The following is a 25,215-nucleotide window of genomic DNA, read 5'->3' as shown; positions in this document are numbered from 1 at the left end:
AAGAAAGAACCTTGACATGTGCTTGGCAAGAAGAGAATAAAAGTGCAGACAGTGCCATCCAGACAATAGCTATGCATGTTCTGAGAAGGCTAGTTTCCATTCTGGCCTAATCCTCCAGAAAGTCATAACCCACCTGATGCAATTGCAAGACATTTGCACACAAACAAAACAGCAGGTTGGAGTTCCCTTTTAAAGCACACCTTAATCATCATTTTCCTAGTTTTGTTTTTGTTCCAGTTGGCAAATGCAGTCTTTGCATACTGCTTTTCTCTGGGATCAGGAGGCAAATTAATGCTTGGACTTGAGGGAAGGGGGTGGCTCTTCACTGTTTCCTTAGCAATGCAGCTTCGTGAATGGTCTGCAGCAATTTTGTGCATCCAGTGTGGAGGAGGCAGCAAGCGGTTGGGTGATAAGCTGATGAGGGTCATACCCAGCAGTGGAACCATCACTTTACTAATGAGGTTGTGGGAGGAACAGCTCATCTCTCAAGGAACCTGTTTTTAGTCCTTGCATGCTGGGATGGCATTTTCTTGGGTCTAGTATGACAGGCAAGTAGCAAATCAGTGCCTTGCCTCCCCAAAAATCACAGGGATAAGCATCGGATGCTGCATGTTTAAAAAACCAAAATTAAACACATTTTCACCCTGTTTATTTGCTTATTTATCACATTTATAGGATGCAACCCCTGTGGATGATAAATAAAACAGAGCATTCAGAAACAATATAAAAAAATGAGTGCACAATTGGATTGTTTTAGATTATAGGATCAAGTTGACACATGTGGCTAACAGAGAAGACAATGGGCATATATGAGTTTTTAGAAATGCTCCATTTTCAGTTTATTATATTCAAAGCAGCCATGTTACTTTGGCATTGAAATAAGAAATACCCACAAGTGTTTATTCTTTCCAAGGTGGTCACAATGCAGTACCAGTACATTAATCACTATTAAGTATATTACAGCAGTGATAGAGTAATTATAACAGTTCAGTTTTCAGGACTCTGATGGTTGTCAAATGTAACTCTTCTCCCTTCCTAACCACAGACTCTTGCCTGGGAAAAAGGCAGCCTGAAAATATGTTTACAATCAAATTAGCAATCCATGACCTATTGGGTCATCACTTCACAAATATTTCCTTACTTAAACAGAGAAACAGAATAAGCAAGAGCAAAAAAAAGCCCAGCAATTTCCAGCTTCCTGATGGCTTGACTACAGCTGATCTCTCTCTGGCAGCCAATGGTGGGACTGGTCTACAAGGTCTCTGGAGGGCTAGGACAGGACTAGGCCACCTGATCTCCAGTGGCCAAAAGAGGGGATGGGCTACCTAGTGTCCAGGGGGCTAGGGTGGGACCAGTCTACTGAACTTCTGAGCAGTAGCATGGCAGTACAGCAACATTGAAGCAACCATAAATTTGCCAATTTTCAATTCCATAGAAGTTATGGGTCCCAGATTTTGGTTGCATTCTGTAAGTTAGCCCATTTGAAGTACCTTGGTTTATAAATGTAGCCCTATGATGCGCTGTTTCATCCAATTAAAGGTAGCAGACAATAAGAGTTTCAGTAGTAGATAAGTCCAGAATTCTGAAAACATTACACTTTAAGCATTTTAGACTTCATTTAAAATTAATAGATTGAAAGCCCCACTGGTCCATGGAGCTCACTGAGAGATGCTGGGCCAGTCAAAATGTTTCAGTGCAGACCATTTCACGGGCACTTTGGAAGGAATAAAATAAGTAAAACCCTCCTAGAAGCCACCCTGAGTTTTCAAGAAGAAAGAGCTACAATATTTACTTGATTTATTGATGTAGACATTTGCTTTGCCTGGAGAAGAACAAGTTTGTGAGGTTGAATTTTTTATTCTAGTTGAGTAATTGCATATGGTACATTGTGGTGGTAGCATGTGTGTGGGTTGGTTGGTTATTGTGGAGGTAACTGTGTTATCAGGAGAGGTCAAGGTAGTATAAGTTTGATTGTGATAGATTGAGGGGCACATGGGGGTGCTGGGGAGGTATTATAAGGGAAGGGAGACCAGCAGTTTAATACTATCTCTGTTTCTAGGCTGCTGATTCAATCCTGGGTCCTTATGGTTGAATTGCTGATGAATTTCAGCTCATGTTGCTGTTGATAAAAACCAGATCCATTTTGATTCATGACTTGATTGTCGATGAATAGACATACATGGTGTGTATTCCTGAGAATTCCTGGTGGGTGAAGACAGGTATAGTATAGGTGGTACCTGGCTCAATAGTAGTAACTGTGAGAAGGATCTAGGAGTCCTACTGGACAATCACTTAAATATGAGCCAATGATGTGCTGCAGCTGCCAAAAAAGCCAACACAGTTCTAGGCTGCATTAACAGAGGGATAGAATCAAGATCAGGTGAAGTGTTAATACCACTTTATAATGCCTTGGTAAGGCCACACTTGAATACTGCATCCAGTTTTGGTCACCACAATGTAAAAAAGATGTTGAGACTCTAGAAATTGTACAGAGAAGAGCAACAAAGATGATTAGGAGACTGAGGGCTAAAACATATAAAGTGTAGTTGCTGGAATTGGGTATGTCTAGAGTAATGAAGAAAAGGACGAGGGATGACATGATAGCAGTGTTCCAATATCTCAGGGTTGCCATAAAGAAGAGGGAGTCAAGCTCTTCTCTAAAACACCTGAAGGCAGGACTAGAAACAATGGATGGAAACTAATCAAGGAGAGAACTTAGAATTAAGAAGAAACTTCCTAACAATGAGAACAATTAACCAGTGGAACAGCTTGCTTTCAGAAGTTGTGGGTGCTTTAAGAAGAGATTTATCTGAAATGGTATAGGTTTTCCTGCCTGAGCAGGGGGTTGGACTAGAACAGTGGCCCCCAATCTTTTGGGCACTAGGGACCGGTTCCATGGAGAGAGGTTTTTCCGCGGACCAGATCGGGTGGGGTTTTGCATGCTGTCTGCATCCCACAGATGGGCCTTCGCTTGTTGGCGCAGCCCAGTTTCTGGCATGCCGCGGACTGTCTTGGTCCACAGACTTGGGGTTGGGGCCCCCTCGACTAGAAGACCTCCAAGGTCCCTTCCAACTCTGTTATTCTGATATTACCCTCTTGGGGATCTGCCCTTCTGGTCTTCAAATCCTGCAGTAACCATGAGCTTGAAACAATATGGTGGCATTGATCGTATGGGACAACCTATTAGTGATTAGGAGATCTGCTCTTCCTTTGGCATGATGTTAAGTGCCTGCACATTAAGCCGGGCAGTAGAGGGAAAGGCAAATTGGGTAATTTTCTGATATACTAACTAACCTGTTGTCCATCTGGACCCCTCCTTGGATTCTTTGATCTAGTTTCTGGGCTGGTTTGAAATTGTCATACTTTTTGGTATTGGGTAACTTCAATCTTCTTAGCCTGTTGAACTTCTGTGTGCTCAACATGAGGTTGCCTTTGACGATCATCCAGAAAGTGCAACTGATGTGGATATTGGCTGCCCCCATGGTCTTATTAATCTACTTTGTGTGGCCCTGCATAAACCAGAAGTCGAATTACATTAGTAACCTATTGTTGCTAGTTTTGATTACAAAGTCCTTATATTGCTTGGCTTCTGGGTATTTGCAAGATAGCCTTCTGAAGAAGCTGTGAATAATGGCTCAGTTTTGGAAAATTAGGGAGTTAAGGCCAGAAAGCCCTGCCATGGTGTCTATTTTCTGGAATAGCCTCCTCCTAGAAGTAATGCTGACCTCATCAGGGATTGGATTTCACCAACATTATGCTTTTGGTACTGTATAAATATTACTTATTTCTTTAAATACTAAGAAACTTTCTAAATACCGTTGATCTGAACAGTCAGGCAGCCTATTTAATAAGGGTTGAATTATCTGGGAGTATACAGTAATTCCTTGTATAATCTGTTCATCAGGAAGACATTTTAGGGTTTCATTTCATCAAAGGCAGAGAGGTATTTGTATTTACCATCTATGATTGCAGAGGGAAGAGTATTGAAGCGTCTTTAGAGAAAACCTGACCATATTTGGGTCATAATAACTTGTGTAAGTATTGTGTGGGTTGTAGTTTCTTTCTTTCATTATAAAGCCAGCATAGCCTTTGGGCAGCTACAAGTTTGTTCTGGAGCTTCCTATTTTCCAGGCTTTCCTTGACAACCCCTTTTGCTTTATCCATTCAGAGACATTCCCAAATAGAGAAATTTGCTGGCTACAGTTCTGGGCCATTCGGACTGCAAGAGGTTTTGCAATAAAAAGAACAGTAGCCCTATCAGTGTTTCTCAACCGTGACAATTTTAAGGCATGTGGACTTCAACTCCCAGAATTCCACAGCCAGCAATGCTGGCTGTGGAATTCTGGGAGTTGAAGTCCACATGCCTTAAAATTGTCAAGGTTGAGAAACACTGCTACAGAAGATTGATTTTGAGCCAGTAAGATATTATTAATTGCCAATTTCAGTGCTAAATAGTCCAGCCTCTAGCCTAAGTAAAGCTGTAAGGAGTTATCTTAGCATAGAAAACATGGCTCTCAAAAATGTGACTGAATTATTTCATATAAATGAAAGTTTATATAGTACAAGGCTGCAGTTCTACATTCTTAAGTTTTCCACTGTATCTTTGGAAAATGTATCATTTTATTAGATTGTATTCATAAAGTGTGACTTCTTCATTTCAAGCAAATGTTGTGGAGTCAATTAATTAATCACATGCATTTTGATTAATAGGCAAACCACTACTTCTTTAATTAGATGCTAATGAACTAAAGACCCTGACACCTTGGGAAAGAACCAGTACAGTATTTAGAGTCTAGGCCAAAACTAAGAATATCTGACTTGCTAAAATAAAAAATAGTTGATGGTTGGATTTTAGTGAGTAAAATAATGGCTCTGTTAGCTAAATATTTATTACTCCAGGCATTAAACAATCCTATGATGAAGGGGAAAAATGTTTAACCTTCAGGAGTTCCCTTATTAAACAGAGGTAAATATTTAATGAGAAGGAATATAGCTGTTGTTCATAAATTTGCAGATATAAGAAGGTTAAATATTTGCCTGGGTGCCATGGAACAGTCCCTTCTCCAGGGGAGATTATATTTATTGCTAAGCATGTTAGCTTCTGCCCTGCCCTCAGCATTGTATAACTTGAGGCAATCTTGTAAAAATATTTACTTTAGTCTTGTTCTAGACAAGGTAAGGCAGAGATAGACAACCAATGTCCCTGTAGATATTTATTTCATTTTTTCCATGTCTACCCCAGTGTTTCTCAAAATGTGGTCTGAGGACCCCAGGGGTCCTCCAAGACCTTTTCAGAGGTCCACAAAATCAAAATTATTCCTCAGTCTCTGGTGAAAAATAATACAGTATTAAACCCATCAAACAATTGTGAGAACTTGCAGTGAATGCATCCCTTTTAATTTTTAGTATGGTAAAGGTAAAGATTTCTCCTGTCTAGCTGTGTCCGACTCTAGGGGACGATGCTCATTTCTTCGCTGAGGGAGCCAGCATTCTCTGAAGACACTTCCTTGATCATGTGGCTAACATAACTATGCTGAGGCACATAGAATAGGGAATAGAATAGAGCTGGAAGGGACCTTGGAGGTCTTTTAGTCCAGCCCTCTGCTCAAGCAGGAGAACCTATACCATTTCAGACAAGTGACTGTCCAGTCTCTTCTTAAAAATCTCCAGTGATGGAGGGCCCACAATTTCTGAAGGCAAGCTGTTCCACTGGCTAATTGTCCTCACTGTTAGGAAGTTTCTCCTTAATTCCAGGTTGCTTCTCTCTTCGATCAGTTTCCAACCATTGTGTCTTGTCCTGCCTTCTGGTGCTTTGGAAAATAATTTGATCCTTTTTCTTTGTGGCAGCCCCTCAAATACTGGAATACTGCTATCATGTCACCCCTATTTCTTCTTTTCTTTAGATTAGCCAAATCCAGGTCCTGCAGCCATTCTTCATATGTTTTAGTCTCCAGGCCTTGGATCATCTTAATTGCTCTTCTCTGAACTTTTCCCAAGGTGTCAGCATCTTTTCTGTGATATGGTGACCAAAATTGGCTGTATTCCAGGTGTGGTCTCACTAGGTTTTATAAAGCAGTACTAATACTTCGCGTGATCTTGGTTCTATGCCTCTGTTTATGCAATCCAGGTTTGTATTAGCTTTTTTGGGTGCTGAGCACACTGCTGGCTCATAATCAAGTGATCGTCCACTAGGACTGTTACCTTCCCACCAAAATGGTACCTATTTTATCTACTTGCATTCGTATGCGTTTGAACTGTAAGGTTGGCAGAAACTGGGGCAAGTAACAGGAGATCACTGTGTCATGCAGTGCTCATTGTCTTAACCGCTGAGCCACCACGCCCCCTTTAAAATGATAAATATAGACAAATCTAAGCCATACAGACAAATGCTTATTTGGTGTCCTCCATGGTTTTTAAAAGTGGGAAGAGGTCCTGAAAGAAAGAAGTTTAAAAAAACACTGATCTAGACCATGCTAAGACTTTTCAGTTCAGCAACATATAAAGGCCACCAGTTTCCCGTCGCTATTGTAAAACAATATTGACAAGAACAACCTGAAAATCTTAGAATCACTCATGTTCCCCACAGTTCATGGGTCTCCTTGACCACAGCAAGACGAGTCATAGGTAGTAAAGTTTCCATAGTCATCACTTCCAGTGATATTCCAAGAGACTGGAAACAGAAATGGTTCAGGAAACCCTAAGGAACAACTGTCCAAGATTTTGACACAATTTTGTCCTGAAATGCTACCCTCTTTCTCAGAGTAAAGGTGGCATGTTAATTGACCTTAACAAACACTCATGATGGCAGCAAATTTTGCTAGAACTATTACTGCCCACAATAGGCTTTAAAAACAAGGGTATTTCAGAGGAGCTAATAGTAGATCTCAGAAGCAATGGCAAACAGAGGTAGTGGTTTTGAGTGGGTGGCCAGGGTGGCAATAGATGTAGATGGAACTGTCGTGGGTCCCAGTGAAGCTGATCCAGATACTACATTTTCTTACACTTCAGTTTTTCTGTTTTCAGTTTCTTCCATCCCGCTAAGCAGTAATAACTCTGCCCTGATATATCTGGTCTGTCTGTACAGTCTTTTAAAATATCTATGAGGATATTAAAAATAGATGAACAGACACATAACTGTCGTAACAATCTATTGTCAGTTATTCAAAATTCAGTCTTGCCAAGCAAGGCAAATTTGCAGACAGTGCAATGATATAATTTGTTCAAGCATGTGCATTTAGAGCAAGTGTGGAACTTGTTGTCCTTGCCCTGCATGTGAGGCAAGATGGATGATTATTATTGTTTTTAAATAAATTTCCATGCTGCCTGACTCTGGGCAGCTCATCAATACTGTAGATATGACACGTATGCAGCCTATGCCTGAAAAGTTAACACATCAGCCAGTCTTCCTGTAAGGAAGCACTTTACATGGACGCTAGAAATGAATCTGACACTAAAATAAGGGATGTAAAACTAGAATACATTTATCCATCTTGACATCTGCATTTTCACGCTCTTGTTTTTGAAAATATATACTTAAAGGCCTGTACATATTTTATCAGAAGCAAGTCCCACTGAGCTTCAATGACTCGTTCAGAATGGAGGGACTGCATCCTGAGTTTCAGTGCTTCATATTTGTATCTGCAATTCACATCTCTTCTGACAGAAACCCAGAAGCATAATAAAAATCAGAATAATAGCGTGTTGCTATTTTGGTTTGTGGTGTCGATGATTTTAAGGTTTAAATTACACAACATTCAATAACTGTTGTACGTAACTAGATTTTTTTTTTGCCAGATGATGAAACTTGTAGATATTGAATAATTTCATTTCAACCAAATCACTGAGTAAAAGCAAAGACTTACTGAGAACATTCTAGCAAAGCTCCATTTTATTTTTCAGGAAATCCTATGTGCTTTTGGTTTCTTGGATTTTGCTTGAAGTTCTGATTTATCAGGCTGTAGTTTGCAATCTTAAAATTGTCTCAAGTCATTAATAGTATTCAGGTTGATTAATTTTGACCTGAATTTGTCCCTGTATTTATGAATTCTCTTTGACCGAAATGTTGACTCAAAGGGGCAGAGAAACATTATCAAGAAAATAAAATATAAATCCATCTCCCTTTTAGTTTAAATATGACTGCTCGAGCAATTTCAAATTACAACTTCCACCACCTCCTCTGGCCACTGATGGGAGCTGAAGTCCAAAACATTGGGAGAACTACAAGTAGCGTACTTTTTAATGCATTCAGTGAGAGGGGAGGGCCAAAGTAATGTGATCTGTGTTGACATGGCTCCATCATTCAAGCAAGTAATTCTCTCTGTTTTCCCCTTAATTCTGGGTGTAATTATTGAAAACTGATGGTATGGTTTCCCAAATATAGGGAATGGTGGGTTTGTGGGCCAGAATAAAAAATACTTGCACTACAGGCTGCCCATCCCTGTATAAAAACGTATTTAATTGTATGAATAGCAATAGCACTTTGATTTATATTCTGCTTCATAGTGCTTAACAAACCCCAGTCCATGGCCCAGTGCTGGGCCACAGCCTATTCAGAACTGGGCTGTGGAAATGGTGGGTGAGCACACATGCATTTGTGAAAGTGGCGCACACACACGAAACCATCCCCTTTCCCCCCCGCCACTGCACCTCTGCTGGTCCGCCAAGGCAGAAAGATTGGAGACCGCTGCTTTACAGAACTCTCTAAGCGGTTACATAGTCAGCATATTATCTCCAACAATAATGGTTAGTAATTAACAATCTAAGAGTGATTAGATTGGACAACCCATGAAGACAAGGACTTAATAAGCCACTTCTTTTATTGATCCTGAGCATTAGACAGCAAGAGTAAGGCTTGACTAAGATAGAGTTATGCTTAGTGTTTTTCTTCACATCTCCCCAAGGCTAAAGGCTAGAATCTTAAACAAGTATTGAAGGTTTTGGGGGATGCAGATGTGTCCATGGGGTATGGTCAAAAATGTCAAGGGGATGGCCATGATGGTGCACATAAAAATTGGTGGAGCTTCATCTCCACCTTCTCCACCTTTCTTTTTACCAGACTCTCCAGACACCCACAGGGAGATATCTTCAACGTTTTAGGGTGTGATGCTGTGCCGAAGCAGCATCTGCAAAGTTCTGGGTATCCTATATAGGTTGACCTTAGAGGTTTTTCTTTATGTGAAACTACACCTTTCTTTTTAATATAAGAATCTACGCCCTTGAATGTANATGTAAACAATTAAGACTATTTAATGGCCAAACTTGTAGGTTGCTTTCCAGGGTGTGCTCTGCCTTTTATCTCTGTTTGATCAATCACTTTAATTCTTCTTTTCCCAGCTTAATTGCTGCAAGAATGTGTAGGTTGTGGTCAGCAACGTGATTCATCCTCCCCTCCCGCTTCTTCTCTGATTTCATAAGCAGGACTATTTTTATTTAGTGTTGCTTTGTCAAGGAGACAACCTAAAGGTATGTTGAGAAAAACCACATGGTTTTTTTTCTAGACATACCACTTTAAGAGTCAAGGGAAGAACTTCATATTTTTCTACTTTCTACCTATGGGAACTCCTTGTCTCCCGCCTCCGGGCAAATGCAAAATGCTTTGTTTACATTTTGTCTGTGCAAGACCTTGGAGATGGTCATCTATCAATCTTCTGCTCTATCTTCCAAGTCTCTCAGACAGGATAAGTATCCTGAGCCCCTAAATTAAAAGCCCTTTGGTACCCTAATTGGTTGCGAAAACCAGCTCATGTGCTGCCCTTCCCTGTCAGCCTGATTCTTTGACCCATCTGACATTTTATATTTCAGAGAGAGAAGCAAATGCATGCACATACACCCTCCCACATACACCCCCCCACATACACCCCCCCACGTATACCCCCCCACATACATACACACCCAACAATCTGTCAACGATTCTGAGTCCACCCACTACCACTGACGAAATATACTTAAAGGAATGTGATCTTCAGCTAAAACAACAGCTTCACGTCTGTTCTATTATACATACTTCGTTCCTTTCTCTTAAAAAAAAAAAAACTTTCCAAAATCCGCTTTTCACAGCACAGCCCTCCTTAGGAATTTCACAGGGATGCCTGTAAAAGTCAGATGAATAATTTACCAGGCACGTTTCCTAATTAATGAGCAGAAATTAAAACTAAAAAAACTTCAAGAAATCTGTATCCACCTATGGGAGTCAGACATGTTTAAGAAGTTGTCCACATGTTTTTTGAAATCAGTGGGATTGCCTTGTTGAAAACATTTCTAAGATGTCAAAAAAAAAATTCTATTTGTCTGAATGGTATAGTAGATAGCAAATGGTGAGCTTAAGAACCAGGCTTCTAAAATTGAACTTAAAGTTAGATGATATGATAATTCAGGCCATTTTCCCTAGTATATATTGGAATTAAAACAGGGCCTGTATTTGATTTTATGATTTGGAAAGGGCATCAGTAGCCACCAATCCCAATCTAAAAGGAAGTGCTTGTTTTAAAAATCTTCACACATTATATTCCTGCATAACAACCTGCTCTTCTGTTGATCAGCTCATACCTCTGAGTCTATTTTGAATGCCAAGTTCCTGCTTCCTGTTCCACCTAAACTTTTATTTATTTAAGAAAGATGTTTTCATTTTTTTTTAAAAAAATGGAAACTTATCTTAAATGTTTAAATATTATATCTATAAAATTGGCATTCAGCCCTGCAAAGCAGGTTTTCCAAGGCAGCTTGTAACAAGCTAAAACCATCAAATAAAACCTAGAGTCTTAACATAGACGTGGACATTAGAAATGTAGCACTAAAATTGTGGAGCAATAAAAGCAAGCGTGCTGCAAAGAAAAATATTAGCTTCCAACTTCATCTGTATTTTCAAGAACGCTTCTGGCCCTAAATAGTACCCCAAACTATTTTAGGTTATCAAAATAATGGACAGCTGTATTCTGGAGCTTTTTTTGGAAAGGTTTACACATGTCTGGGGGGGGGGGGAAATGGGTCAGTATGGCACATCCATGGGGAAAAGTATTAGACATGATAAATTGATGCTTTATAACTAGGTACATTCTCCATTATACAGATAGGCCTTGACTCGAGCCCAAAATTATAATTGTAAGTCATGGTAGTTGTTAAGCGGATCACCACGTCACTATACCCAATTTTACGTCTGTTTTTACAGCAACCATTAAGCAAACCATTTCCCCCAAGGATGGGGTTTTTTTTGTCAGAAACTAGAACTAAACACCAGAAACCAGCAAAAAACACTGCAAATCATAATCACGTGACCTTAGGATCCTGCAAAAACCCATAAATGCAAGCCAGTTGCCAAAGACTTAAAATACAATCACAAGACTATGAGGGGGGAGGGTTGTGGCCATCAGAACTTTGAAAATATTTTATAACTCTAGGGAAGTGCATCATAAGTTTGAAGTGACCGGCCATTAAGCAAGGACTACCTGTACATAAATATCTGAATATCTGAACTGCAAAAACCTGAATAACAAACAGAAGGCAGCCTAGGAACTCGCCTTTCTGTCATCTAATGGTCATCTGGATTCTTGCGTACCAGATGTGGTGGCCCTATCATGATAGCCATTTGATGACAAGATTTCATTTCCCAGCAGTTATGTTGTACAGGTGTGTTGAAGGAAAAATCTTCATCGGGGTCCAGTCCAAGCCAGGAATAAACAAAATGGAGACTTCTTTAGAAAGAAGGTTGTAGTTTATTGAAGAGCAGAACCACAAGACATGTGGCTCAGGAGCAGCTGACCCCATGCTGCTGGGAGTGGTGGGTTTTTATACCTTCTTGGGCTTTTGTGTTTGGAGTTGTTCCTGTTCCTATGGCTTTGTATTTCCAGTGTCATGTACTTTGACCTGAGTCTGAATGTACCCTTTTTGTATTCTGATGATGGTGAGTTAATCCTATTATGTCCTAAAGGTCATGTCCTGCTTTCCTGGGGCTGTGGCTGTGGCTGATGGCTCTGTCCTGTGTTGGATGGGTGAGGGGTTGCTGGTTCTAATCCTATCACTCTGCTATTGTTAGCTATCAGTTTTGCTCCAAGGGATTTTGAAAGATCCTGTCTTGAATGGGCTTCTGCCTGCTAGCATTTGCTCAGGAATGGGACCTCAGACTTTCTGAATGGGATTATTGAATCTGCATTTCTACAGACCTGGTCTGCTGAGTTTCTGCCTGGGGCTATTAAGAAAAACTGGGCCTGCTTTTTCTGCCTTTAAGATCCTTTAGGGCAGGGCTTTTCAACCAGTGGTACGGGTACCACCTGTGGTACATTGGCACTTGGCAGGTGGTACGCAAACATTCTAGAAAAGTGGTAGTGGGGGAGGGGAATGAGCTGAACTGGTAGTAGCACCGCACAGGCCTGAGGAGAGATGGCTGGAGCTGCAGGGCTGTCAGGGCTCAGCGGAAGCGCCAGGATCAGTACCGCTTTCCAGCTGATCGGCGCTTTTTCAGGGCTATCAGGGCTCAGTGGAAGTGCCAGGATCAGCGCCCAGCTCCAGCTGGAGCTGGGCGCTGATCCTGGTGCTTCTGGTGAGCCCAGAAGAAGTGCCGATCAGCTGGAATGTTGCAGCATCTCCAGGGTTTTGTGATTTACATTCAGATGCTTGGCAACTGATTCATATTTATGATGGTCACAGTGTCCCAGGGTCATGTGAAGTGACCAAAACCTGCTGCAACCACCCAGCAGATGGGGGGAATAAAAACCAAACACCCCCCACCCCACCCCCGCTGCCAATCCTCAACAGAAATGCTCACAACAATGAAAACCTCGGACAGGAGGAAGAGCGCCACTGGGTGGGCAGGCAGGTGTCTTGCTCGGCTGTGGCTTGGGGGGGCACTTTTTTCAGTGCCATTGTAACTTCGAACAGTCACTAAGCGAACTGTTGTAAGTCGAGGACTACCTGTACTTTATCACTTTTTTCCTTTTTTTTTTTTGGGTCATCAAGTTTTTGACACCTTGCTAGGCGACTGGTGGTACTCGGATATTGCCATATCCTAAAAGTGGTACAATAGGTGAAAAGGTTGAAAAGCCCTGCTTTAGGGAAATATAATATTTTGCCTTTTTAATATCCCTCAAAATATTTCCTTCTCTGGGAGAGGAGGGTGCTGTCTTCCTGCAGGTGCAAAGAAATCATTCTCAATTTCCAAATAGAGCAACCTCATGAGATCAAAAGGGAATTTATTGCCATTGATTACATCAGCTTTCTCCCCCCTGTTGGGTGAGATATCCGTTCCCACCATCCCTGACAGCATGGCTGTACTGGCTAAGGATTGTGGGGGCTGAAATCCAATACATCTACTCAGCCTTCCATCCTTCCGAGGTCAGTAAAATGAGGACCAGAGATTGTTGGAGGCCACATGCTGACTCTGTAAACTGCTTAGAGAGTGCTGTAAAGCAATGTGAAGCGGTATATAAGTCTAAGTGATATTGCTATTGCTATATGGCACTGTTTGGAGGAAGACTGGTCTAAATTCTTGCTGTTGGAATTAGAACTAGTTGTTGGTTTGGGGCAGTGTTTTTTCAACCTTGGCAACTTGAAGATGGACTTGAACTCCTAGAATTCCCCAGCCAGCATGCTTTTCATTTTTGCTCAGGAGAATTGGAAAAGCTATGTGTTTATAGCTGTGTCCCTCACCCTGGGTTGGGTGCCACATTCCTAGCCAATATTTCTAGGCATTATTTGTGTTTCTGACTGTGTGACTGACTTAATCCTCCTCCTCCTCCTCCTTCTCTTTTAATCTGTTTTGGGAAAAAAAGGGAATTAGAGAGCTTTTGTGTCTAGGTGCCTCCTGGCGGCCTTTTTGATTAGTCAAATTGCTTTTTTCTTTCTATTTGAATCCTCAGCTAATTAGCAAGATGTTTGCCGTATTTCTCTGAAAAGGTGATGATGCTGAATTGAAGTCAATTCAACCCCAAAAGAAATAAAAATCAGAAAAAGAAGTATAGACATGGATAAGAATCTTCCCTACTTACTTACTCTATACTTCCCTACTTCATTAACCTGTTGCCAATGCCAGTTAAATTCCTCTCTCCATAATAAATGGGTACATACACACACACTCACACTCACACACACATAGAGACACACAAATAGACACACATATATTTTTCCAAGATGTTAAAGTAAAAATAAACCCTAAAATAGAATGAATGTATACTAATTGAATTAATGACTCCCAATTAAAATCCATTGCTTGTAAAATAAGCTACTCACTGACAACATTAATGCATCCTTATCTGTTCGTACTAATTATTCTCTTTCACGCACACAGAAAAATACATGGAAAGGAAGGGGAAGGAAAGCATGAACTGAGGGGAGACATGATAGCTGTCTTCGAATACTTGAAGAGCTGTCACAGGGAAGAGGAGGTTAATTTATTCTCCATAGCATCTGAGGGCACGACAAGAAGCAATGGGTGAAAGCTCCTCAGAGGGAAATTCAACCCGGAAATAAGGAGGAATTTCCTGATAGAGAGAACTGTTTATTTATTTGTTTCTTTGTTTGTTAAACTTCTGTGCTGCCCATCTCGCCAAGGCAACTCTAGGCGGCTTCCAGTCATTCAATTAAAATACTATATAACATTAAACCAATAAAGACCATAAATTTAAAATTCAGCTAAAATTCAATTGACCAAGAAGGAGAGGAAGGGAGCAAAGGGTGCACCAGGAGGCGGTGGGATCTGTCTAATTCATTAGCAATAGCAATAGGCTTATATGCTGCCCCGTAGTTCTGTGCCTCACTGTATAAGCATTATCTGCATATTTGCTCCCAACAATCTGGGTCCTCATTTTACCAACCTCAGAAGGATGGAAGGCTGAGTCAACCTTGAGTCCTGTCAGGATTGAACTCCAGACTGTGGACAGAGTTTGCTTGCAATACTGCACCTTAACCACTGCACCATCAAGGCTCTTTAACCCTCATTAATCATCACCAGGATGCCACTTCCCCATTGTGGCCCCAGGCCAGTTGGCAGAGCCCTTCAAGCCCTTTAAGAAGGCCAAAACGGTGGGTGAGGATCTCACCTGTTCCAGAGGGCAGGCGCCATGGCAGCAAAGTGTCTTCTCCTGGACACTGCCAGGAGAAATTCCTTGTCTGATGGGGTCTGCAACATACCTCTTCTCAAGACATGGGTGGGGTGCATGGGGGCATTCCTTTCTATGAAGATGATTAAATAAAACAGAATTTCTGCCTCTGTTAAACAAGTCTATTTGGATCATCCTTGTTCAGAGAGCCCTTGGTGGTATAATGAAAGCAACTTTAAGTGAAACTGCAGCTGCTGGGTGTTTTAAAGTTGTGAGAACAATCATCTCTGGATGAGTGGGCAGTTTGGTCCTTAGCCAGTAGAGCTTTGGAGCAAGTGCAGCGTGTACCCATAGACCTTTTCAGGTAAATGGACCCTTGTATGTATACAAAAGCTGCATGTGGATGGCTAGGCTACAAATCTCTTTTAAAAGGGCTCTTGGAATCAAATATTTTCCTATCCGGTTTGGGGATTAGCCGTCTGCTATTTCTGCCACTCTGTTTACATTCTGAAGAAAAATGGGAATGAAACCATACGCAAAAGGGCGCAGACAAGAGAACGTGATCAGATCTCTCCATGGTGAACTTTCAGCGTCGTCCTCGCTTGCATTTGCGCTTTGTTGACAGAAGAAATAGCATGCCAAGCTTGGTTGCTATAGGATACCAAACACTTTTCCATATGTGGAAGGCCAGACCCTGAACTGGGGTTGACATTAACAGGCCCAGACTGGTGCAGAAATAACCACAGCCAAGAAAATACAGGGAAGGCTACTGGGTCAGCAAAGGAGATGGGTTTAGAGAAGTGGGAAATCCCACCTGTTGGAAAAAACAATTATTCCAAAATTGTGTGGCATAGGTTGGACTAAGATACATTAAGAAAGAAAGAAGCACATGCCTATAAATAATGCTACTGTGTGAGCAGAGTAAATATACAAAATATGTAAATTTCTAAATTCACCAAGTGCTTTGTGTTTATTTTAAATTATGGAAATGCTTTTGTGACATTCCCGTTTATTTATAACTGACATGCCCGGCTGTACCCACCCAGCCTCACCTGCCTGAGATCATATAAATCCTCAGTCTTGCCATTTGCTCCCAAAAAAACACAATATTTGAACATTTGTGGTAGCTCCATTAAAAGCCACACGCATTGACATAGAATAGAATAATCTTTATTGTCACTTTGAATGTACACTAATCAGCATACATTAAAATGAAAGTTCATTGCATACAGCTCTCAAAGGGTCATCACCTCCGATATACACTACATAAATATGACAAAAATAAATAAATAAATAAATAAATAAATACAGAATTATGCCTATACCCACATATATTATATGACACAGAGAGACAACACAGTCTAGTTTGGATTATGTATATATGTGCATGGCGAGAAAAAGGAATCTTGCGAGTTTACCAGATGGATGGCATAGGGAACAAAGCTGTAGTCCTGCTAGAAATACTTCAAAACCTCCTCTCAGAGGGGAACAACAGAAACAGACCATAAAGTGGGTGTGTGGATCTCTAACAATGCTTCGAGCTCTAAGCACATAGCGCTTATAAGCAGCATCCTGAATACCAGGGAGTGAGCTTCCTATGATCTTCTCGGCTGTCCTTACCATTCTCTGTATGGACTTTCTATCTAAGGCACCAAAGCAGGCAGTGATGCAGTTTTTTAAAATGCTTTCAATCGTGCCTCTGTAAAAAGTGGCAGGACAGAAGGAGAGAGATGTGCTCTCCTCATCCAACACAGGAAATACATGCTGGTTTGCATGTTTCACTAAGGATGAGGTGTGGAGAGACCAATTCAGATTGTTAGTTATCTGCACCCCCAGATACTTAATACTGTTGTCCACCTCTACAGCTGCATCTTTGATACTGAGTGGAGTATGACTATGCCGGATCTTTCTAAAATCTACAGTGATCTCCTTTGTTTTATCAGCATTTAGAACCAGGTTACTTTTGTTGCACCAGTCCACCAGAGCCTTCACCTCTTCCCTATAAGCATCTTCATTGTCATCCCGGATAAGACCCACCACTGCCGTGTCATCTGCATACTTCACAATATGATTCGTAGCAGATTTGGCACAGCAGTCGTGGGTCATCAAAGTGAACAGTAGCGAACTCAGGACACAGCCCTGTGGGAAACCTGTACTTAAGGAGATGGAGTTGGAAACTTTCCTTCCAACTCGCACAAACTGGGGCCTATCAATAAGGAAATCAAGTATCCAATTACAGAAAGTTTGGCCTGATTATTTGTTTAAGTCATTGAAAACTAGAATTAGTCTTTGGCAGAGGCATCTGTAGTGCTTTGATATCCATTCTGTTTTTGTTTTTAGCAACTAAGCACCACGTCACTTTTCCCCATTCATCATATTCCCTTCACTGCTTTCTCATTGTCTGGTAAGTTAACCAGGTTTCAGCAACAGCAACAGCCCACTTTCCATACACAAATCACCACTGGGATCCCCAAAATTTGTGGGATAGGATAGGCAAGATGTGCTATATAAAAATATAGAGTTGTTAAAAGCTTGCTTTTAGCTGATTAACTGGCTGGGTCATTTAATTCTCTTCTGGCCCAGATCAACTGAAGTCCAAACTTGTGGCTGAAGGATCTTTAGGTCCTGGAATGACCAGCTAGCCTAACATGTAACCAAAAGCTATTTCCTTTCCTTTTCCACATCTCAGTTCTGTTTCTGTTTTCTGAGGCAGAAAGTTTGAATAGAATAGGGCTGGAAGGGACCATGGAGGTCTTCTAGTCCAGCCCCCTGCTCAAGCAGGAGAACCTATATCATCTCAGACAAGTGACTGTCCAGTCTCTTCTTAAAAACCTCCAGTGATGGAGCACCCATGACTTCTAGTGGCAAGCTGTTCCATTGGTTAATTGTCCTCGCTTTTAGGAACTTTCTTCTTAATTCCAAGTTGCTTCTCTCTTTGATCAGTTTCCAACTGTTGCTTCTTGTCCTGCCTTCTGGCGCTTTGGAGTAGTAAGTGACTTATTATTCATCCTCACACTTATGACCCTTGCAGCATTCCTATGGTCATGTGATCAAACTTTGGGCACGTGGCAACCAGCATGTATTTACAACAGTTGCAATGTCCTGGGGTCATGTGATTTCCATTAGTGACCTTCCCAATCAGTTTCTGAGAAGCAAACTCTTTAAAGTCACTTGATGACCTCATGATTCATTTAATAACTCCAGGGATTTGCTTAACTGTGGCAATAAAGTTGTAAAATCAGGCACAACTCAACAACTGCCTTGATTAGCAATGGAAATTCAGATCCCAATTGTGGTTATAAGTTGAGGACTACCTATAATTGTCAGATTTTGCATTTCCCCCCAAATAATAATAATAGTAGTAGTAGTAGTAGTAGTAGTAGTAGTAGTAGTAGTAGTAGTAAAGTTGGAAGGGACCTTGGAGGTCATCTAGTCCAACCCCCTGCTCAGGAAGGAAACCCTATACCATTTCGGACAAATGGCTGTCCAGTCTCTTCTTAAAAACCTCCAGATGAAATGCTTCATCTCAACACGGGACAGTTTGAAGCACATCAACTCATGAATTTAAGGTGTTGTATTGGAAGATTGTAAGCATTTCAGATGATGATTTTGTATTGTAAAACTATAAACAGCAGCAGAAATTGTTACCGTGGGTACAGTAGTAAAAGCCCTAAATCTGAAGAGGCTGGGAGAGAGAAAAAGAACAGCTCTTTCCTAGTTATTCAACAATTTGACAAATGTGGGAACTCAACAGAGAAAGTTCTCATGTGCTGAGAATTGCTTAAGACTCTGATAAAAGCAGAATAAATTTTGACATGAACAGGAATCAGACTGCATTTAGTTGCAATGACATCATCCCTTTTTGCTCCCTTGGTGCAATGTGGGAGCAGACTGAGGCTTTATTTCCACCCACCCACTGATTGTCCTCTGATAACCTGCCCTTGGGTGTCATCTCTTAGTACAGCAAGATGAGTTTTAAAGGGCACAGAGGGCCAGTTCTAAACCTAGGCAATCTAGACAATTGCCTAAATACCAATTTTAAGGGGTGCCAAAATGGAAAACGACTTCTGAAATTCCCCATATACGTCTGTAATAGTATGTGGGAAGACTGGGCCCAGGGATACTGCCTAGGGAACAATAAGTTAAGAAACAGCATAGTCTACAACTGGATAGTGGGCAGGGCAAGAAGAGACCCACCCTAATTTCTCAGAGTATAAAGGAAATTAGAGTGGTGTGGTGGCCTAGTGGTGAAGATGCTCACCTCCCACTCAGAAGATTGAGATTTCAATCCTGGGTAGCAACAGATGTTTCTCTCTCATGGCGCAAAGAGAAAATATCTGCTGCAAACTCCATGTAGGCATCAGGAAGGGCATCCAGCCAGTAAACTCTCAGCTCCATCCAATCGCCCCAACTATAACCTGAATTAAGGGATTACAGGATCATAAAAAGAAAAAAAAGGATATTAGAGGGAGATTTGCACTTTCAAACTTGCAAGACTGTTATCAGCCTTATCAAGTGGATCAATTAGATTACTAATTCTGCTTTATTGTAAGATTATATTAACACAATCTTTGTTAGAGGTAGTCCTCAATTTACAACTATAGTTGAGACCGAAATTTTCATCATAAGTGATTGCAGTCATAAGTTCAGTCGGACTCAATTTTAGAACAATTCTTACTGTGGTCGTTAAGCGAATCATACAATCATTATGCAAATCCAGGTTCCCCAATGGTCATTTTTTGCTGGAAATTGGCAAAAAAAAGGTCATAGATCATGATCACGTGACCACAGGACACTATAACAGATTGTAAATGCGAGTGAATTACCAAGTGCCCCAGTTGTGATCACATGAACTGCAGGGGTAGTATAATAGTCGTAAGTGTGAGTACAGGTCACTTCTTCCAAGGCCGTTGTAACTTTAAGCCATTGTTAAATGATCAGTTAATCGAGGACTGCTTGTGCTATGTCAGAGAAGGTGGAATGAGGGCTGCAAACCTGAACATCATTCAAGTAGTCTAGTGATTGTATCTGATTGCAGGCTCAGATGATTGCAGTCTTTGTCAAGATTGTCTCCTTTTTCAGTGACAAAGCAATGTACAAATGCTTTAAACCTACTTGTGACTTGTAAATAGCCCTTCAACAGTGCAATCTTTTAATTGCTCCTTCATTCTTTCTCTTTCTTTCGTTATTGTAGATGTTCGTTGTGGAGAAGATTGAGGACAGTCACTGCAGCTTGCACGAGTTCACCATCACTGGGTCCACCTACACCCCTGAGGGACAAATGTAAGTAGTTCTACTGACCACTAGGAGGCACTATGCATTGATGTTGGAACTTGTGAAGCATAGATGTAAAAACTTCCCAAGGTTTGAAAATTGATTGATTGATTGAACCTCCGAGTCAGTATTAATTCCTCGAAATTGCCTGGACAAGTCTTGGCAGTTTTCTTGAGAACATTTTCAGAACTGGTTTAGCAATGTTTCCTTCCTAGAGCTGAGCGGGAGTGACTGGCCAAAATCATACAGCTGGCTTTGTACCTAAGGCATGTCTGAAACTCATAATCTTCTGGTTTCTAGCCTATACCAAACTGGCTACACAGTTCATTTTAAAAAGGAAAACAACTCTATTGCTGTATCTATCAGGTGATATCATTGTTTTCAATTTGCTGTGCTGTTTTGGCATCTCTTTTCTGAAAGTTTCAAATTGCCAGCTAATTTAGAAATGTAGGATGGATACCAAAGCAGGAGGATATTATTTATTTATTTCATTTTATTTATTCAATTTCTTGGCTGCCCATCTTACCATAGGGTAACTCTAGGTGGCTTACACTATTAAAAGCGATTCCAGGACTAAAACAAAAAGAATGTTTGTTTAAATTTTATTTTTTTTTAATTTATGTTTATCCAACCTCTATAATTTTTACAAATACTCAAGGTGGTGATTGTCCCTATTAATTACATACTGCACCAAGGGCCTCTTTCTATCTGCAGTGGTGAACCCCAAGTGGTGGGGACAGTCTTGTCAGGTAAGAAGAATTAAGACCCCACATTAAGTCCAGTTAAGCTGATTTATTGCTCACACCTAGGAATCTAGTCAGGTAACAGTCAGCACTAAATTGATGCTAGATAACAGTTAATGGAATTCCACAGGTGTTGGATTTAGACCGTTTGTGGGAACGTAATGACTCCAGGCTGATTCCTCTCTTGACTCTACCCATAGGCTCTGCCTGTCCTTCTCCCATAGGTCTTCAGAATCTGACTTACAAGAGAGTTGCTTTTGTTGAACAAGCTTTATAGCCCTGCAATCTCTTGTTTCCCCTCCACCCCCAGAGTTGCTTAGTTTAGGCATCAGCAAAGGTTAGACATTAACAAGGATTAAGTGTCTCGCAGGCACTGGGCACTTGCTACAACAAAAGAGAGAGATAATTATCTGATTGGGATTAGGGTTGGAAGTTTGTTATTTCACAGCTCACAAGACTAAATAGAAAGATCTAGCTTGTCTAAGCAGCCTTTCTTCTAGGTGTTAATTGAAAAATGCAGGTTAATCACAGGACAACATCTTTATTGAATTTCATCAGATTCCCTCCCCCCAAATCTTGCATGCACGCACAAGTAGACCTATTAATACAACAAACATGTATGATATAGCCAGCTGCAGTATTTATTTATGGCCATGTTTAGTCTGCTTTTTATTTTTAAAAAAACCCCAAACCCAGGTGCAATAAAATAAGCCAGGAAAACAACCCTAATTATAAAGTGAAAACCATAGAACAGAAGCATGGGAACTGTTAACAAGCCCACGATCATAAGCTCAGCCCAAAACTGTAAGCAAACCCCCAAAAGCAAATTAGCCTTGGCACCAACCAGAAGTGGAGAGGGATGGTGTCCCACAACTGACATGCAATATACCCCACAAATTATGTGAATCATGTTCAAAATAAAACAAAGTAAGGTCATCCCCAAAGAATGAATTCAACCAAATAATGGCATGGGGGTGCAGAATTAAAACATGTTTTCCACTGTACACACCATAAATTTCCACCCATAACAGTTGCTTATGTATAAATTAGTTTTGGATGTAACATGTTAATTTAAGCGATTCACTTTTTATCTCTGTTTTATTTTTGACACAAAATACTCCGACGACATAATTTGGAGAGACAATGTTTTGAGTTCCATGGTGAAATCTCTGTAGCAGTTGTCAGGGTCAAAAACATTTTGCACAGTTCTGAATTATTATTTTGTTGTTATTTAAAGGCCATGGGAAACGATAAGCAGAATAAATTTTCACCAGAGAAAGTGTGACCATTTTTCCCCTCAGCTCATGTATTATTGAAGGAGCTAAACTGACTATATATTCTTTCTATCTCCATTCTCTGGATTTGTGGGAATCCACAATTCCTGCCCCATAGGCATGTAGAAATAGTTGTAATAGAAAGTTGGATTTACTAGGTCAGTGATGGCTAGTAATGGATAGTTAAGAAATAATTCTTTGGAGCAGGGTCCGGAGAAATTTGAATCTAAGAAACAAGAAACAAATAGCACTAGAAAACTTCAGAATGCAGTAGATGACCTACTTACATCGTCCCACATCACAGAAAATTATTTAGGCCGACCTCTATCCAGCATTTTCTTTCTCTTGACTGTGAGGATGGGCAAATCTGTACATTTCTCTCAGTCCTTCCTTCCTTCCTTCCTTCCTTCCTTCCTTCCTTCCTTCCTTCCTTCCTTCCTTCCTTCCTTCCTTCCTTCCTTCCTTCCTTTCTTACCTTCTTACTTTCTTGCAGTTTTAGGTTCAATTTGTCCCATTTTTGCATGTCCTGTTTCAGGGGTTTTAACTGCACAAAACTGTATACATTTTCTTTGTATTTCTTGGTAAATATATATTTGTCTATCTTGTTTTAATTGAGGGTTTTTTTTGGATCCAATAATTTTCTAAAGCTTCAATACATTTGAATCTTTTTTTCTATTTCGATTACCCATGTACCTGGATAAAGTGATTACAGAAAAGTCAGCTTGCTGGCATCGTATATCACAGTAATTTTTCTTCAGCATTTTACTGATGCAGCAAGTGCTTTTGTGTGTTGGAAACACCTCATACCAGTAGAATACAGATACTGTTTTTCATATATACAGTATGCATTTTGTCAAATGCATGGGTATAAAATGGCAAAAAAAGAGAAAACTTATTTTAGAAGTATTTTAGAAATTAATGTCTCTTGTGTTTACTCGGGGGTTACCACATGTTTTATGATGCATATTCCCTTTTTCCCCCAGATTAATCATGACCATAAAAGCAGAAGATGGTGGATTGTTAACTGCTAAAGTTTGGAGCATAGTGCAAATCTGTACAATGTTCCTATTTTTCCCATGCCATTGTTTGTTGTGCAATGCGCAAAATAACCTTCACTCCTGAACTGCTAGGTGGAAGCATTGGGATGCAGAGACCTGCACACACCTTTAGTGATATCCAGGAAAATGCATTCATGTGGGCCACCCCCAAGATGCTCATACAACATACTTTGTCATCCTTTTTACCAGAGGTTCACTAGAAACAATTACAGATTCCATGGGATCCAGTGGATCCCAGGGTCGTTCACTCCTGGTGCATCCCAGGATGATATCCACTACCTATCCAAGGCGATATCTGATAGGGGAGTATTTAATGGGAACAGAATTTGATAAATCTCCAGTAAAACTAATCCTTTGAGTTCCTACCAGTGCAAACCAATTGGGTATGAAGTGATACTCTGTCATTTCAACCCCCACATCCCCTCCCCACTCCAAACTCCCCAGGGTTCAGAATTGCCTCTATGATTCTGCTTTTAATGTCTGCAGTGGACAAATGACAACATCAGTGTGATGAAGTGACTCAAATGCTTCAGTTGACATCCTTGAGTCAAATATCAGGGTGCAGATACTTATGGTATTTGCATGATGCTCATGTTGCATGATGCTCATGTTGTATGATGCTCATCTTGACATTTTACTGCTGATGTTTCTATCCAACAAAAGCCTTACAAAAAATTAGTAGCAATATGATTTACCCAATGGTCTCACTTCTGAGATTCTTGCACATAAGGCAAAACAAAAACTCCCTTGTGTACAGCTTGACTCTTGGTGTCTTCTTGTCATTTTCCTGGCCACAGTGTGATAACAATATCCCATTCTTTGCACGTATTCTTTCAATTTTTTTATCCAACCCCAGTCCAGTGATTTTCTCGTGGTCTCCAATTTGGGTATGTGCTGGGTCTATGAAAACTCGCCGCGGCAACTCGCTGTGGGACAACTCGCCGCGGGACAAGAGTTACACTAATATCGAAGAAATAGTGGAATAGAATCGTTAAAATGAAAGATGCCAAAGGAGGGACAGAATGAAATGTGAATGACAAAATTTAAAATATTTTTCAAATTATTTTAAATAATTAAATTGAATCGTTGAATTGTCCCACAGTGAGTTGTCCTGTGGAGAGTTGGCCTTGGAGAGTTGGCTACAGCGGGTTGTCCCATTCCGTATTAACTGACTCCAAATCTTCTTAGATTTTTGTGAGATATATTTAGGTTTTTTTAAAAAAGAAAAAATCAAAAAGGCTTAAAAATAAGAAGAAACAGAACTGTGATTCCCCCTCCCCACTTACCACCCTTAATTCTGCTTCTCTAGGATCATTACAGCACAGAAAGGTGTTAATTTGCCTCTTCTTTTGGAAATGTAAACTCTTCTTTCCTGTGAAGATTCTTGTGTGCCTTTAATTAGCAAGTTCCTTTTCCATCACAGCTGTACTTTGTCCAAGACATCGGGGAAAGGGTACAATTTGTCAGTCTCATAGGAACCACTCACTGACAGACGGCCTTCTTCTGACATTCCTTTAAAAAGGCTCTTTCACAGGAATTTGTCTGGACAAATTTGTGTGTGTGCATGCACATGTGCTAATTGGAAGCTGGCCTTCCCATAAGAAGTTGTCAGGAGTTAGGCCTTAGCCTAAAATATGGGCAAAGCTCCTCTTATTTTATGCAGCAGCCCCATGATCTTCTCATTTCTCCCATATGGAGACTGCCGGGACTTTTCTTCTGCAAAGGATGTACTCCATCAATGTGGAGCATGCCTTTTGCACAAGAAAAGTCCCAGCAACATGGCTGGCTGGGGAATTCTGGGAGTTGAAGTCCACAAGTCTTAAAGTGGCCAAGTTTAAAG

At 40.6% G+C, this 25,215-nt stretch overlaps 1 protein-coding gene across 1 annotated transcript in view; it reads left to right on the top strand.

The window, feature by feature from the left end:
• The window catches only part of LOC107291851 (sarcoplasmic/endoplasmic reticulum calcium ATPase 3), a 65,296-nt gene that overhangs the window by 20,861 nt on the left and 19,220 nt on the right, over positions 1-25,215 (top strand). Inside the window, exon 8 of the mRNA XM_015820885.1 lies at positions 20,221-20,309. Within this exon, the coding sequence (XP_015676371.1) occupies positions 20,221-20,309 (89 nt within the window). The remainder of the gene's footprint in view (positions 1-20,220; positions 20,310-25,215) is intronic.

This window comes from Protobothrops mucrosquamatus, unplaced genomic scaffold, assembly GCF_001527695.2.
Source record: "Protobothrops mucrosquamatus isolate PMUCROS unplaced genomic scaffold, P.Mucros_1.0 scaffold1200, whole genome shotgun sequence".
Taxonomy (NCBI): Eukaryota; Metazoa; Chordata; class Lepidosauria; order Squamata; family Viperidae; genus Protobothrops; species Protobothrops mucrosquamatus.
Note: the sequence above shows the minus strand (reverse complement) of the source record. Positions and strands in the feature narration are given on the sequence as shown.